This window comes from Pyrus communis, chromosome 1 (assembly GCF_041283825.1).
Source record: "Pyrus communis isolate YQ-2024b chromosome 1, ASM4128382v1, whole genome shotgun sequence".
NCBI classification, from domain to species: Eukaryota; Viridiplantae; Streptophyta; class Magnoliopsida; order Rosales; family Rosaceae; genus Pyrus; species Pyrus communis.
Window position 1 is genome coordinate 19,316,183 of NC_142565.1, and position 16,300 is coordinate 19,332,482.

Genomic DNA, 16,300 nt, shown 5'->3' on the forward strand with positions numbered 1-16,300 from the left:
TTGTTTTCTAAAGTCGTTGCATGATCTCATTATTCTTTGCTTAGTTACTACTTAGAAGGCGTTTCATCATTTAATTCAAATACTAGAACTCATGCCCATTTCATTCAAAGCATAAAATTGATTAGCATAACACATAACAAGATGAAGTTGTTAGTGAACCAAGAGCCAAATAGCCGTACCCCATGTTCATTTGTTTTGTAGGTTTAAGCCCCGTTGAGCCTTGTTTAGCCTATGTTCTTTGTTAACCCACGTTATCCTTACCTAGCCTAGAATAGGACCATCCATGCCTTTGTTCTTAAAGCATAGTGAACATGACTTAGAATGAATTCCTTTTGATTATTCTTGTGCAGAAAAACAAGTGTGGAGGAAGGGATTTATGTGTGGGAATTTGTGCCAAAAACAAGAATTGGGCACGAGAAAAGAGAAAAAAATGTGAAAAGAATGAAAAAGAGGTCAAAATAAGTGAGAAAGAACTCACAAGTGTTGGTTGTTGAAGAAAGGGTCCAAAAAGTTAAATTAGACCCTAAGTATTGTGTATTTCATCCCCTTGTGTGTCTAAGTGATTTTCTGCACGCAAAAGTGAATTCTAAGTGTCAAGTTCATTATTTGTTTGCTATCGCTTTAAGAACTTTTGTTTATCCTTAACCTTTCTTTGTTAGCCAATACCCCTTAGCCCCGTTACAATCCTTAACTTCTATCTTGAGTGTTATGTATTTCAATATGTGGAGTTTGGGATTGGTTTGAGCATATGGTGTCCCTGGTTCTCGCATCTAAGTAGTAGCATTCCATTCATGAGATCATATCTATAAATGCTTAATCATTCCAGAAAAATGCTTCTTTTGTTGTAACATATGTGAGTGTTCGTTTTCATGTTTACATCAATCTTCTCACATATACTTAGTATAGGGAGTGTAGTTAGAAAATTTGTGTGAAAATAAGAGTGTATCCAGTAAGGAATTGAGTGGATTCTCTAAGGCATGTTACTACGTCCATAATGTTGTTTTAAACGATTAATTGTGAGCTAGTGAATGGTAACTATGATTAAGTATATGCTCAAGAGTAGGGGTGACTAAAATCTGTGAGAATAATGATCTTTGGCATGTTATGTATCGTTGGAAATCCCTGAAGCAAATGTTGGAAGGTTAGGTTATGTTTTGTTTGTTTTGTTTTGCTCGATGACTAGCAAAAGCTAAGTGCGGGGGAAATTGATAGGAGCATATTTATACGACTTAGTTAGCTTGTTTTCTTGCATTTAATTAGCTAAACTATGTTAATTATAGTGTTTAAAGTTATTTTCGTGCAATTTCAGGTTTTAATGTCAAAGTATGCAAAAAGAAGCAATTTGGAGCATTCTAGAGCATTTTTGGGCCAAGATTGGATAGTGCAAGCATGGAAGCTTCCTATGTAAACCTGCGGCATCAAGGTCCATATTGAACGTTTTGACGGCCCAATGTGCACGATGCTCTAATTCGACGGGAAGATGGCATGGCTTCCCATAGATGAGCCGAAAAGGTGACATCCCAATGGGGGTTTTGTAGGCAGTGCGATACGCCCACAATGCATTGTTTAAGCGCAAACTCCAATCCTTCCTTGTAGGCCCCACGGTCTTCTCAAGAATCTGCTTGATTTCCCTATTCGAAACCTCGGCTTGCCCGCTCGTTTGAGGATGATAAGGTGTGGCCACCTTATGCGTGACATTGTATTTCTTGAGCAACGCCTCGATGGTTCGATTACAAAAATGGGAACCTTCATCACTGATTAGCACTCGTGGCATTCCAAACCTTGCAAAAATGTTAGTTTTCACAAAATCTGCAACCACTCGAGAATCATTAGTTCGGGTGGCTTTTGCTTCCACCCATTTCGACACATAGTCCACAGCAAGCAATATATAAAGAAACCCATGTGACGAAGGAAAGGGACCCATAAAATCAATACCCCAAACATCAAAGATTTCAACACTAAAAATGGGGGTTTGCGGCATTTGTTGTTTAGGACCAACATTGCCCGTTCTTTGGCATCTATCACAAGACATGCAAAATGTTCTAGCATCCCTAAAGATGCTAGGCCAATAGAAACCACATTCTAACACCTTAAGTGTTGTTCTTTGAGTGCCAAAGTGTCCCCCACAAGCATAAGTGTGACAAAAGGTTAGAATAGCATTAAACTTAGAATCGTGCACACACCTACGTATAACTTGGTCAGGGCAATATTTCCATAAATACGGGTCATCCCACACATAAAACCGTGCCTCTTTCTTCAATTTATCACATTGGTGTTTAAGTAATTCACTAGGAACATGTTTAGACACCAAATAATTCACCAAATCAGCATACCACGATTCACTTACCTTGACGGACATCAGTTGCTCATCTGGGAATGTCTCTATGATAGGCACGGCATCCTCCTCATGCACCATACGGCTCAAGTGGTCAGCCACCACGTTTTCACTTCCCTTCTTGTCCCAGATTTCGATATCGAACTCTTGGAGAAGAAGCATCCAACGAATGAGTCGTAGTTTGGCCTCCTTCTTGGTGAACAAATACTTCAATGCTGCATGGTCAGTATAAATAATAACTTTAGTACCAAGCAAATAAGAACGGAATTTATCTAAAGCAAATACAACAGCAAGAAGTTCTTTTTCAGTGGTAGAATAATTCAATTGTGCATCATTTAAAGTCCGAGAGGCATAATAGATAACATGCAGCCTCTTTTTCCTTCCTTTGCCCCAAAACAGCTCCTAATGCATAATCGGAAGCATCGCACATAAGCTCAAAAGGAAGGCTCCAATCCGGTGGAACTATGAGCATTTCTTTGAGGTGATTGAACGCCTTCTCACACTCTTCGTTGAAGTCAAACGCCACATCTTTCTGGAGGAGACGGCAAAGAGGGTTTGAGATCTTGGAGAAGTCCTTGATAAATCGCCTATAAAATCCTGCATGACCAAGAAACGAACGAACCTCTCGAACCGAAGTAGGAGAGGGTAAGTAGCGTACAAGATCTATTTTCGATTTATCCACTTCAATTCCTCTTTCTGAAACAATATGCCCTAGAACTATGCCTTGTCCAACCATAAAGTGACATTTTTCCCAATTAAGCACAAGGTTAGTTTCTACACATCGTTTCAAAATTATTGTGAGATTTTCCAAACAACCATCAAATGAATCACCAAACACACTGAAATCATCCATAAATACCTCAATAATCTTTTCCACAAAATCTGAAAAGATACTTACCATACACCTTTGAAACGTGGCCGGAGCATTGCATAAACCAAAAGGCATGCGACGATAAGCAAAAGTACCAAAGGGGCACGTGAAAGTTGTCTTTTCTTGGTCATCCGGCGCTATGACAATCTGATTATATCCAGAATAACCATCAAGGAAACAATAAAAAGAATGACTGGCTAACCCTTTCAAGCATTTGATCAATGAACGGCAAAGGGAAGTGGTCCTTCCTTATGGTGGCGTTGAGCTTCCTATAATCAATGCACACTCGCCAACCTGTTTGGATACGGGTTGGCACAAGCTCATTCTCGGCATTCTTCACCACTGTCACTCCGGACTTCTTTGGAACACATTGCACCGGTGACACCCAACGACTATCAGAGATCGGATAAATCACTCCACAATCAAGAAGTTTGATAATCTCCTTTTTCATAACTTCCATCATTGGAGGGTTGAGACGGCGTTGAGCCTCTCGAGTTGGTTTAACCCCCTCCTTTAGAAGTATGCGATGCATGCACGTAGTCGGGCTAATTCCCCTAATATCGGCCAAAGTCCACCCAATGGCCGTCTTGTGCTCTTTCAACACTCGGATCAACTTCTCCTCCTCTATGGCCGTGAGTGATGAGGAGACAATGACGGGCAATGTCTCGTTGTCTCCCAGACAGACGTACTTTAAATGATCGGGCAACGGTTTAAGCTCAAGTACGGGTGCCTGAATCACTGAGGGTAACAACTTATTAGTGGAAACTGAAATTGAAATTGGGTTAGAAGGCTTACCATGGTGTTGAGGTAGTGACTCAAGGGCAGCCACTATCTCGGCCTCTTCCACACTTCTAGGCACGGCAAAACCAGATTTTTGCCCAATTCCTTGTGCAATTGTTGTTTCAAGTGTATCCCTCTCCAAAGAATCGAGAAATTCCTGCGCCAACTCATCAATTATATCAATAGAAAAGCAAGAATGATCGTCCTTAGGAAATTTAATACTTTCAGAAAGATTGAAATCAATGACTTCCCCATCAAATTCCATCGTTAAAGTTCCTTTAAACACATCTATCTTGGTGCGAGCTGTTTTCATGAAAGGCCTCCCTAATAGAATCGGCAATGGGGTGGAATGGGGTGAATCCTCCATGTCAAGCACGTAGAAATCCGCTGGAAAAATCAAGTTACCAACCTGTACCAAAACATCTTCCAAAACACCCTTTGGATATGCATTAGAACGATCGGCAATTTGACCCATTTGCTTCTCCAAATTATCCACCCGTTTGTCTTGGATTTGTCTCTCCTTATTTTGAGTTTGTACTTCCTGCGTCAAAGTAGTAAGTAACTTAGCAACTTGATCATTATCCAAAGACATACCTGAGGTTGTTGGGGCAGATTGCACTTGGTTTTGATTGGGGACGAATGGCTTTGTATAAAAGCCCGGTGGTTGCTGCCTAAATCCTCCTTGTTGTTGGGGTTGTTGAGGATCCCGCCATTTGAAATTTGGATGGTCCCTCCACCCCGGATTGTAGGTATTAGAGTATGGATCATGGCGTGGTTGATTTTGGTTCCCAAAACCCACGGCATTGGCAGATTCCCAACCCCCATTCTCAATCAATTGAGGGCATTGATCGTTGGCATGTCCTTGCATAGAGCACACGCCACACACACTTGGTCCATGAATCTTCATTCCCTTCGCCAACTGAGAAACAATAGAAGTAAGGTTAGCTAATTGGGATTGAATTTCGGGCATAGAACTTACCTCATTCACTTGTGGCCGTGGGGGGTCTCTTTGTCCAACACCTTCGTATTGTTGTGCATTATGTGCTCGGTTGGCAATTAGAACTTTTGCAGCCCCCAGAGTTTTATCCACCAACGCACCTCCCGCCGATGCATCAAGCATTTGGCGTTCCATGGGAAGGAGTCCTTCGTAGAAGTATTGAATGAGCAGCTCCTCCTTCATTTGATGCTGTGGACAAGAAGCAACAAGTGATTTAAAACGTTCATAATAAGAAGGAAATGATTCACCTTGATTTTGTTGGATGCCACTAATCCGTTTCCTCAAGAGAATGACTCTTGAAGTTGGGAAAAACTTCTCCAAGAAAGCTCTTTTCATACTATCCCAAGATGTAACCGTTCCGGGTGCTAACTCGTACAGCCAATCCTTCGCCTTTTCCAAAAGTGAGAATGGAAAAGCCTTCATCATCAGAATGTTCCCATCGACATTTATGGGTGTCATGCTCGAACAAACAACCTCGAACTCCTTGAGATGCTTGTTGGGATCTTCCATGGAAAGCCCATGGTATTTCGGAATGTGGTGCAACAAGCTTGACTTCAACTCGAATTCATCGGTCTTGCCTTGGGCAGCCGCGGGGTATTGAATGCATAATGGTGCGGCATTGGCCAACCCCAAGGCCGAAAGCTCTTTAATGGTCCGATTGTCCGCTGCCATAACTTCTTCTTCCACTTTTTCAAACTCAGATTCGGCCTCTGAACTTGAACTAGGTTCACTAGGTTCGGGATGCCTCCTCTTTCTTCTCAAATCACGTTCAAAATCGTCGTTAAAGTCCAAGATATGTGCATGCACAGTTTGAGAACTCCGCGTCATGCACTAGTACCTAAACCAAGAAAACAAAACAAAATAAGAAAACCAAGATATGTGCATGCACAGTTTGTGTTTCTGGGATTTTAGGATGTGTAGAATGGTGTGGCTGGATGAATGGACGAAAATTGGGTGAATGAGTGATCCCCTCTAGTGCCTTGCTGCAAAGCCTTATTTATAGGGCTAGGAAAGGTTTAGAACTTAGTTGAAACCAAAAGGTTTTGTACCAGAAATTAGGCAGAAATTAGGCACCATGTGTGAATAGATAAAGCCTTCTAGAAATAAGGTTTTGTACCAGAAATTAGGCAGAAATTAGGCACCATGTGTGAATAGATAAGGCCTTCTAGAAGGAATACTTATATGGCTGATTTCTAGAAGAAGAAGGTCTAAAAACATGTGGCACTAATGTAGCCTTCTAGAAATCAGGTTTTTTGGCCCCCTTGCAGCTCCCTAACTGAATTCAAGCCTTTCAAATTCGTCCATCCTCATGCCTCCATGCTTGCACTATCCAATCTTGGCCCAAAAATGCTCTAGAATGCTCCAAATTGCTTCTTTTTGCATACTTTGACACTAAAACCTGAAATTGCACGAAAATAACTTTAAACACTATAATTAACATAGTTTAGCTAATTAAATGCAAGAAAACAAGCTAACTAAGTCGTATAAATATGCTCCTATCAAATGTTTCAGAAATTTAACTTGATCTCTTATGTGCCTGAACTATATACACACTAGTGGCTGGTGCTTGAACTCCTTTTGATATTATTTTTGTCTCGTGGTTTGCGAGTGATGCAACAATGGTTTTATTAGGATTGAAATGCTCAGGTGTTTGCGGTATTGGAGCCTTGCTTAGTTTTATTCTCCATTGATCCCCGTTTTAGAATTATCTTTCAAGTAGCTGCCACTTCTTTAACCCAGCAAGTGTTATTTGTCCTTCTTTCTTTCTTTCTTTTTTTTTTTTTTTTTTGTCAAGCGTTAGTAGAACTTCAAATGTTTATTGTGATTATTTCCTTACAAGTCCAATTTGGTATGATTTAGTAGACTGTTTTGTGAGGAGCGAAGACGAAATCTTTTGGAACTCAGTTAAGTAAACTACCTGGGTACAAGTTGATGTGGACCAAGGCATTAAATGACTTACTCGGAGGTGGAATTTGGGGTCGTGGGAGGTAGTCACAAATCCCATATTGTGCAGCCTTTATAGTGGGACTTTGCTAAGCCGCCAATCCCATGGCCCTATTAATGTGAATATCTATGAAGGATTATGGGAGAAGGAGATGCTTCCATGGTAGTTTTGCTTATCGAAAATCCAAATATATGAATTCTAATGCTCAAGGACAGGTACTGTAGACTTTCAGTGTTAGGATGCCAGATGGCATTCCTCCATTGGTTAGTTGTTAGTTGGGTTATTGTAAACCATGGTTAGTTGTTGTTGTAAGTCGGTTAGATGAGCTCAGAAATAGGCTATATGGCTATCAATTGTAATGGAGGTCGGTGTGAAGAATTTGTATCAGTTTCCTTGTTCGATGAAAATTGTTTTTCCTTGCAATTAGAGTGAAGGTCGATTGAGGTCTTATCATTCAGAGTAGTTTAGTGTTACTTGGGGGTTAATGATAAATGAGAAATGTTTTCCGTTGTGTGTGTACGTTTATGTTTCACTGTTACCATAATCGTCGTTAATGATGTATGTGTTGCTCTCGAGCATTTTACTGTTTTTGTCGATAGATTTTGAGGTTATGTGAGTAGATTAGATGTGGTTTCCATTTTCCTCCTTTTTCGGACTTGAATTATGCGTAATATTTCTTTTCTGATATTAGTGTGCTGATTGTTAACCAGTTGTTTCTGATATTTCTTCATTTGGCATATCCAGAGAAAGTTGGTCGGCACTCTTTATATTGTTGCTTCATGGTGAAAGGAGTGTTCATGATTTGGTTGAATTGTCTTCGTTTCGCACCATCATATTTTTACGCCTGTTGTAGGCTATCTGGTTCTTTTCATGGCAAGCCTTGGCTTTGATGTGGAATTGGGTTCGTCCTGGATCTGCTATGGTTAGAAAGAAGTGTACATATGCTACTTCACCTATTGATCCATCGATTTAAGCTCTCACTTGTATTTCTTCGGTGGAGGCGGAAACTTGGCGGTCAATCTTCCTTCCACTTCTGAATACAAGGGAGCATTCTAGAATCAAAATGTGTGATGTTACCACAGATGCCACGGTCAAGAGATGGATTGAACACCATGTCCAATGCCCCCAACAACTTCATCAGCCACCCGGAACCCTTGAAGTAACCGGTGATAAATACGAGGCCAGCAGCTCACCACCTCCTTCGCCGTGAATGATTAATTCTCTGAGCTGCTGGCCCAGAACGACACTATCTTTGAGGGTTATATATTTGTTTTTGTTCGAGGTCAGGTGTCGTAGGGTGCACCGTTGAGCTGAAACTCGTCCTTCACAGCCACGGGCACAACATCAAATCCCGGTAACCGAAATTGTTGGTGGTTTGCCCGAATAACCTAAACTGAAGCTCATGTGCGTGAAACGGATTTTTATTTTTTATTTTTTTTCTATACGGAATTGCCAACCTCGTCGACCAATAGGAGTAATTCTGCTAGATTACAGATCTTACAGATTTTAGTTATTGTGGTTCTTGTCTCGATTCATTCTGCTGCCTACATATATAATATGCATGCCAATTAAGTTTAGAGAAATCTTATTTGAACCATATAAACCATCATTCTCGCTTTCAGCTCAAATTTATTATCTAAACTATCATTATATATGTAAATTTATCTTTACACTCAATAACAATAAAAATAAAAAGTTTTCATCACAAATGTGTTTCTTCCATCACAGTTATGTTAAAATTTTTGTTAAATGCTAATGTGGCACATAAATGGGCCCCATAAATCTTTTTTTTCTCATATATGGTAATTCAAATTGACTCGCGACATCACAATGGTCTCTGAAATTGAAAATCAATCAATTTAGTCTCGCAAGTAAGTGCCCTAAATCAATGAAGTCATTCCGTCACAATTCTTTTTAAAAATTTGTTATGTGATGATGTGACACATTAATGGGTCACACAAGTCTAATTAAATTAAAAAAAATTAGAAATAGGTTTAATAATTTAATAGTGAATAAAAAAGTTGTCAACCCAAAAACTCAGTCCTGCAATCACCTCTAATCCCAGTCCACATTCCTCTACCTCCTTCACTGTCTATTCTCTTAAAAAAAAAAAAAAAAAAAAAAAAAAAAAAATCTCAATACACCCATCTCTCACCCTTCATCGATGAACCTGGATCTAGATCATCTTTGGTGACATCTTGGTCGATTGGCAACGACTTCTGGGACATCACCATTAACATTTAGGTGATTAACATCCTCACAACCTTAATCTTGGAGAGCTTGTTCGGCACTTCCCCGGTGGTCTGGTGACGCAAAGAACAGCGAGGTTTGCCTTGAGATAATGAGGTTATAACCAAGGTGCGTCTATTGTTAGTTGGAAACTATTTCCAAACCCCTCTTAGGCCTTGGTTAAGTCTTGTGCCTTTGAGAACTTATAGAAGGGACCTCTTTAAAGGGATCTCTCTTTGAGATTTTACAGTGTGGAAGCTAAGAATAATAATAAAAGTACGAATAAATAAAAACCAAACTACACACAAAGTAATTAACATACAAGTGCAAGCGTAAGTGTGAAAAACAATATTCAAAGCACATAAAACCTAGTGCAGTCCAGAGGAACAAATACTAACTAAACACACCCAGAGGGGGCCCTACACTGGTGATAATCTGTCAGATATGCCGTGAATTCCTTGTGAGCCACCAAAAGAGCAATCCAAACTAGAACCTGGAAGGACGCAAAACAGAAAGTGTGAGTGGGCAAAAACAAAGCTTTTTAAAATCATTTCATTATCAAAAGTTCTAACCCCTCGCCGTAAAACCTGTATAGTTTCCCAGAAAATAGAATATACACGGATATCGAAAACATGCTCAGAAAAATGCCATGTCGAATGCCTCTACATAAAATGTACGTAACTCAGGTAATGTCAATCAATGCAATGTAATATGTCAGCCGAAGTCACCTAACGTGACCTGTACGATTGAATCTAGAGCTCAAATCTCCAACTCACTAACTACACCTGCACACAAGTCGGAACCACCTAAAGTGGTTTGTACGACAGGCCTGGGTGTAACTAAATACGCTCAAGTGCTACGATCACATAAAGACTGGGCGAATAATCGCGGGTCACCTACGAGTCGGAACCACCTATAGTGGTTTGTACGACAGGACTGTGCACCTAACTTGGATCCAAGATGAGCGTATGGTGCGGGAGGTGAACATCACGTGAAGGACTATGCTCTACTCTAAGCGGGAGCACTAACACCGGGGGTGCAGGTTATGAGCTCTCTATGTATCTCAAATATCTACTAATCATCATCATAAACCATAACTTACCTGACACTTACCTGTGCGTCTGCAGCACCGAACATACATATATGCAACTACTAATGCAAAAATAAATAGGCAAACGCAACGCATGACATTTAAAACATATAAACATTTCATCTCATTTTCTAGGAAAAACCACAAGTATATAGGTATATACGGAAAACTAAAAGCCCACTCACTGGTATGTGGAAGGGTCGTAACCCCTTTGCTTCGAGTGACTGCACTCGTCCTCGGGATAGGTCTCACCTATATGCGAAACAACTATAAAAATGTTAATTTAAAGCACATAATCAAAACTAGGTAATAACTTCTCGTACAATACTCAAATGGGGTGTATGAATACACCAACGTGATCTACTCAACCTCACGAACATCTCCATATTTTTAAAATAATTTTCTGACCTCCCACGCGCGCGGCCAAGGCACGGCCAGACGCGTCGGCCACGTGCCAGGCACATTGACGGCGTCAGTTAACGCCGTCAGGAATATTCTGTTAAAACTAACACATTCAATTAAAGTTAACCTAACACCGTTAAGAATATTCCGTCCAAACTGACGGAATTTTTCGTCTTCTTCTCCGGCACACCTTCGGTGCCGTCTCTGCCATCGGAAAATCGAGAAATCTTCAAACCTTTGTTTCTCACTCGTTTTTCAACCAATTTCATGAAATTTGCACCAAAATGAAGCTTACAACAAGTAGAGCAAAACCTTACCACTTTCAAGCTTTGAAATTCACGGAATCTCGCTGGAGAAACTTCACAAAATCCGGCCAAACCTGCAACCCACGATCCCGACGTTCAAAACCTTCCAACGAACCACCCCAAGCTTCCTAAGGACCTCACTAAGCTTCCTACAAGCTTCAAATTCCCTGAAAAATAACATTTCACGTGTGCATGAACAGTAACCATAATCGGGGTTCCATGGTTCAACGTGAAATCGAAGGATTTCCTACCTGAAATGGGTATGGTTGGACTTGTATGGTCCCCACGAACACAAAGATATAGTTTTCCACCTCGATCTACAATGTTTTCATAGGTTTTGGGTCTTGTCCGTACGAAGAAGAAGAAGAGAAAGAGAGAAAGAGAGACGGGACAGGGAAGGAGATGAGGATGAGAGTGTGGGTGTGTGTGTGTGGTCTAGATGCAGCCAACCAAATCCCCAAAACAACCACACAACGAAACATAACCACTAGGGGCAAAACCGTTATTTCACATCTACGGTACAAATAATTCGGGACGGACTGTCACATATATGGATCGATTTTCAATTTTAAGGACTATCTGGATGGTGTGGGTCAATTTTAGGGATAATTTGCGATTAATACTCATAAATCTTGTGGGGCCCATTTATGTTCCACATCAGCACTTAACAAAATTTAAAAAAAAAATTGTGATGGAATGACTACATTGATTTGAGACACCTATTTTCAATGACAACATTGATTGATTTCAGAGATCATCTTGATAGTGAGAGTCAATTTCATAGACCATTTATGATAAAATATATATTTATATATATATATATGTAAATAAATAAATAGAACCAGATTCTTGTTCTTAAAGAAAAGACAGAATTATATTCGGTGACAAACGACTAAAATAAATGTCAGTATTCAGTGAAAGCTTGCTGAAAATTGGAATATTTTCGGTGGGATCCTGCTGAATGAGGCAAAATTTTCAAAATGGAGTCACGTTGAACTGTTAAGCAGAAAAAAGCATGAACATAAACATATAAACTGTATTTTGCTAATCAATTTTTTAATAACACGATTTTTACTCATGCTACCAACCACAAATTTAAAAAAAAAAAAAAAAAAGGTCAATAAAGTGAAAGCCTTTTAACACTCAATAATGGGACATTGACTGAAGCAACTGCAATAGACCCTCTTAGACATCGGTTAGATTTTTTTCTTTGACTTCGTAAAATAATTGAAAACAAACAAAAAAAATACTTGCATAAATCAATTCATACTTTAGTTGAAAGATTTAAATCACAATCCTTTCATTAGAAAGAGTTTGTTTTCTCTACAACAGCGTGTCAATTTTAATGTTATTGTTAATTTCATCTTGTACTTGATGATAGTTATGCAATAGGGTAATAAAAACAATTCACATTTCAAATTTAAGTTAGATGTTGAGAAAGGTTACATGAGTTCAAATAAAAATTTCCTTTATTATCTTAAATGCATTTATCGTTAATTCAATTCATAATCCATTCAAATTTTATTTAGTTACATTGGAATTTAATTCAAAATTTTCATTAGTTTGTTGTGTCATTACATTATTGCATTCATACATAAAAAAAAAAAAAGGGTAAATTACAAAAAACTACCTCAACTATAGGTTGAACCAAAGTCTCATACTTCATGTTTAAAAAATGACAATGTCATACCTTATCTTACAAATTTGTTTTAATGTCATACCTCCTTTATTTTTTCTATTAAATGCTGACGTAGCTTGAGATGGACCCCACTCACTAGTCCAACTAGATAAAAATATTAATTAAATATTTAAAAAATTAAATCATAATTTATTTAAATATTTTATTAAAAAAAGGGGACCCACCCCTACAAACTCATCATCCTTACCAAATTAATCTTTGTAACCAAACACCCACAATCTCCATGCCAATTTCAAACAGAAAACCCCAATTCTCCCCAAACCTTAAATTTCAAATTGTTAGCCCCAATCACCCCCGCATCAATGTCTACACCACCACTACCGTAGCCCACAGCCTCCGCTAAGAAGCCCCAGCCACTGCCGTGGACCCAAGAGGAGACAGTGCAGCTAAGGAGAGTCCAGCAAAACTCAAGTCAATGGGAAGATTTGGTTGTGACCGTGGCAACCAGGTGAAGCTACAAGTATGGCGAGCCATCAAAAGCCTTACGCAATGCCATCGAAAGCCTTACACAGTGCCCCAACAAGATGGAGAAGCTCCTGTAACGACACCACGTTGTGAAGAAGCGCCTCGGACAGAGAACCAATTCCGGTTGGCCCTTCTTCGAGAACTAGAGAACCATCACCCTCATGCCTCACCTTTCTTCTTCCCCAGTTCATTCGTCTCCCCTCCCTGAGATTAAACTCCACCCCTTTTGCAAAACCCTAAAGTTAGCCCCCAATTCTCTCTCTAGAAGCCATGTCTATTTTATCTTGCCTTCGCCATGCAGCCCTCACCCGCCACGCACGCCACTTCTCCATGGCGGCCCCACTCTCCTCCAAGGACGAAATCTGGGTTTTTAAATTGGGTACCAAGATCCCTTTTTTTTGAATTCCGGATTTTGAATTGGGTACCCAAGTGGGATTAGGATTTATGGGTTTTGAATTTGATGATTTTATGTAGCGTTCGATAATGGTGGTGGGGTTAGGTGAAGATTTGAAAGGATTTGGGGAGAAAGTGCAGTTGGAAGAGTGAGTGAAGTGGTTAGGGTTTTTAGGGGTTTGGAGGTTTTGAGCAGTGAGGTAGGTGGAGGAAGCATACAATGATGAGTTAGGATGAGAGAGTCTTGAAAGCTTGGAGCTGAATCCGCGTGTGTTCATGGCCACCATTTTTGTTCAACCAAAAATTTACAAAGAGGGAAGGGACAGAACTGGGGAAGAAGAAGGGTGAGGGTGATTGTAGGGAGTGGGTCCTAATTTTTAATAGAATATTTAAATAAATTTATGATTTAATTTTTTTATATTTAATTATTTTTTTTATCTAGTTGGATTAGAGAGTCGGGTCTATCTCAAGTCACGTCAGCATTTAACAGAAAAATTAATAGAAAAACTGACGGAGGTATGACATTGAAACGAATTCGTAAGATGAGGTATGACATTGTCATTTTTTAACAATGAGGTATGAGATTGTGCTTCAATCCATAATTAAGGTAGTTTTTTGTAATTTATCCTAAAAAAAATATAAAAAACATACAAATCGGTTCTTCAACGAGAGGAAGTGAAAGGACTTAAACCAAGAAAAAATTTAGTCTTTGGTCGCACAATCGCTCGATGCTAGGTTAGATTTTTATTTTTATTTTTGGTCAATGCTAGGTCAGATTCGTGCACACATCAATGCACACATTTCAATCTCCAAATGTTTATCCGTACAACTAGTACTTGTGTGATGAGCTTGTAAGCGTAACATTGTTTATTTATCAGATCTTCCTGCAAATGAACTAAGGCTAATTTTAACAGATGTGGTTTTAATGCTACATAACATTTAGTTCTACGAGTGTTTTTTCTGTTAGTTTTGATTTCTTTAAGTATTAAGTCTATTATTTTCAATCACAATTATTCATTTCTCGCATCACTCAGTATTACTTAAGGTTAAAAGAAAAATTGAACTTTAAGTGGGTGGCTCCTAGAGTTCCTTGTTTTTATTTTGAAAGTCTGCTCCCAACCATTTCCTAGATTGCAAATATCATCTTCTTTTTTTATTTTATTATTATTTTTTTTTAACAAACAATATTATTTACACTAAGAAGGAAGAGGAGAGGATTGAGCCTTATAATGAGTTAGCAATAATATAGTTCAATTTATTTTTGACGAGAATCGAACTTAAAATCTCTTACTTATAAGTAAAGAGGAGTACCACTGAACCGTGTAGATTGAGTACGAGGAATTTCAACGTTTATATGATAAGGGCAAAACATGAAAGATAAAGAGGACTCGTTCAGGCGTTTTTAGCTCAAAATTCCGATGTTGGAGTTGAGTTGTGGAGTTCTAGGCTCAAATTTCCAACACTCAGGACTCATTCAAGAATCTTGAAGCTGAAAGTAGATGTCAGTGCCCATTTTCTACAGATTTTGTTGATAGCCGAGTGGGTATATTTTTTTACAATTTCTTTTGGATTCTCTTTTTTAGTTTGTTTTGTTCGATAATTTTCCTCTTAGTTTGGCTGACTAATTTTTTTTTGGGTTTTTATTTGTGGATTATTGTTGCCTCTTTGGCTATCGAGGCCACCATTTTTGAGGTATTTTTCTAATCTCTCATTTGTTTACCCAATTCTACTTTTGGATTTGATTCTTGACTGACGGGATGTTGTAATAATAATGTTTAGTATTCTTTAATTTTCTTTTGAATTTGAGAAATCAAATTATCCAATGGAAATAAACTGTTACTTTACAGTATGCCATCAAGTTTAGAACGATAGCTATGAATGCCCAAGTCATGATTAATGCCTGTATTAGTTCATTCGAAATTGATGTTCTCTCATATGGTCAAGAAGTATATACAGCTGTCTTTATACTTAAGAGAAATTAAGTACATTGGACAACATCATTCGTCCTCTTTGTTTTTTTAATTACTTTTTTAAATCTATTTTCCCCCTCAATTCTTCTGCCATGCCCTTTCATTTGGTTTTTTATTTTACTACAGGTTTTCATTTGAAAGGAAAATATTACATTTTACGAATTCCACTTCGCTACTCTACTCAGCCTTATGATTTTTTTTTTCCCTTGCTCAGGCATTATTTTCTTTTCATGGCATATTGATATTGACTTTTTTGGAAATGCCTCTGTTTTTCTTTCACTTGCTGAAAATGTCTTTGCCAAAATTTTTAGTCCTTTTCTTTGTTTCTTCTTATCTTCCTCTTTCTTTGTCCAATTATAAAGCAGTTCCTAGTTTTTGTTGCTATAAAGACCTTTTTTTTGTCCAATTATGCCTAACCCAACTTTTTCTAATTTAAATGCACTCCTTTTGTCTCACATTGTATCTGATAGAGCAGATGAAAAACGGATTATATATGCTCCTTCATTATTATAAAAAACACTCCATCTTATCTTTGGTTGGGTGTTCCCCATTTGTTTACTTATGTTCTACTGTTTCTTTGTCAAATTAATCACAGTAGATTATTACATCATCGTTGTGACGATTATATACCTTCTTTACTATTTTAATTTCTACATACACATTTGTTTTTTACTGTTTTTGATGCTATAAGTGATTTATTTGAACTTCCTGACTTTGTCTAATTAGTATCACTGAGATTGATATATGACTGAAGTTCGAAAAATGGGTTGGTTTGAATGCACTCATTTTAGTCTTATTGCATCTGATAGAACATATGAA

General features: G+C 38.5%; 1 protein-coding gene across 1 annotated transcript; it reads right to left on the reverse strand.

Moving 5' to 3' along the window:
- Positions 1–555: 555 nt before the first annotated feature.
- On the reverse strand, positions 556–5,812 carry LOC148699324 (uncharacterized). Its single transcript, XM_088696857.1, has 2 exons — positions 4,396–5,812; positions 556–567 (listed from the first exon to the last, which is right to left on the reverse strand). Exons 1-2 carry the CDS (start codon positions 5,809–5,811, stop codon positions 556–558), a joined length of 1,428 nt encoding a protein of 475 aa, XP_088552983.1. The 5' UTR covers position 5,812.
- Between the last annotated feature and the right edge of the window lie 10,488 nt (positions 5,813–16,300).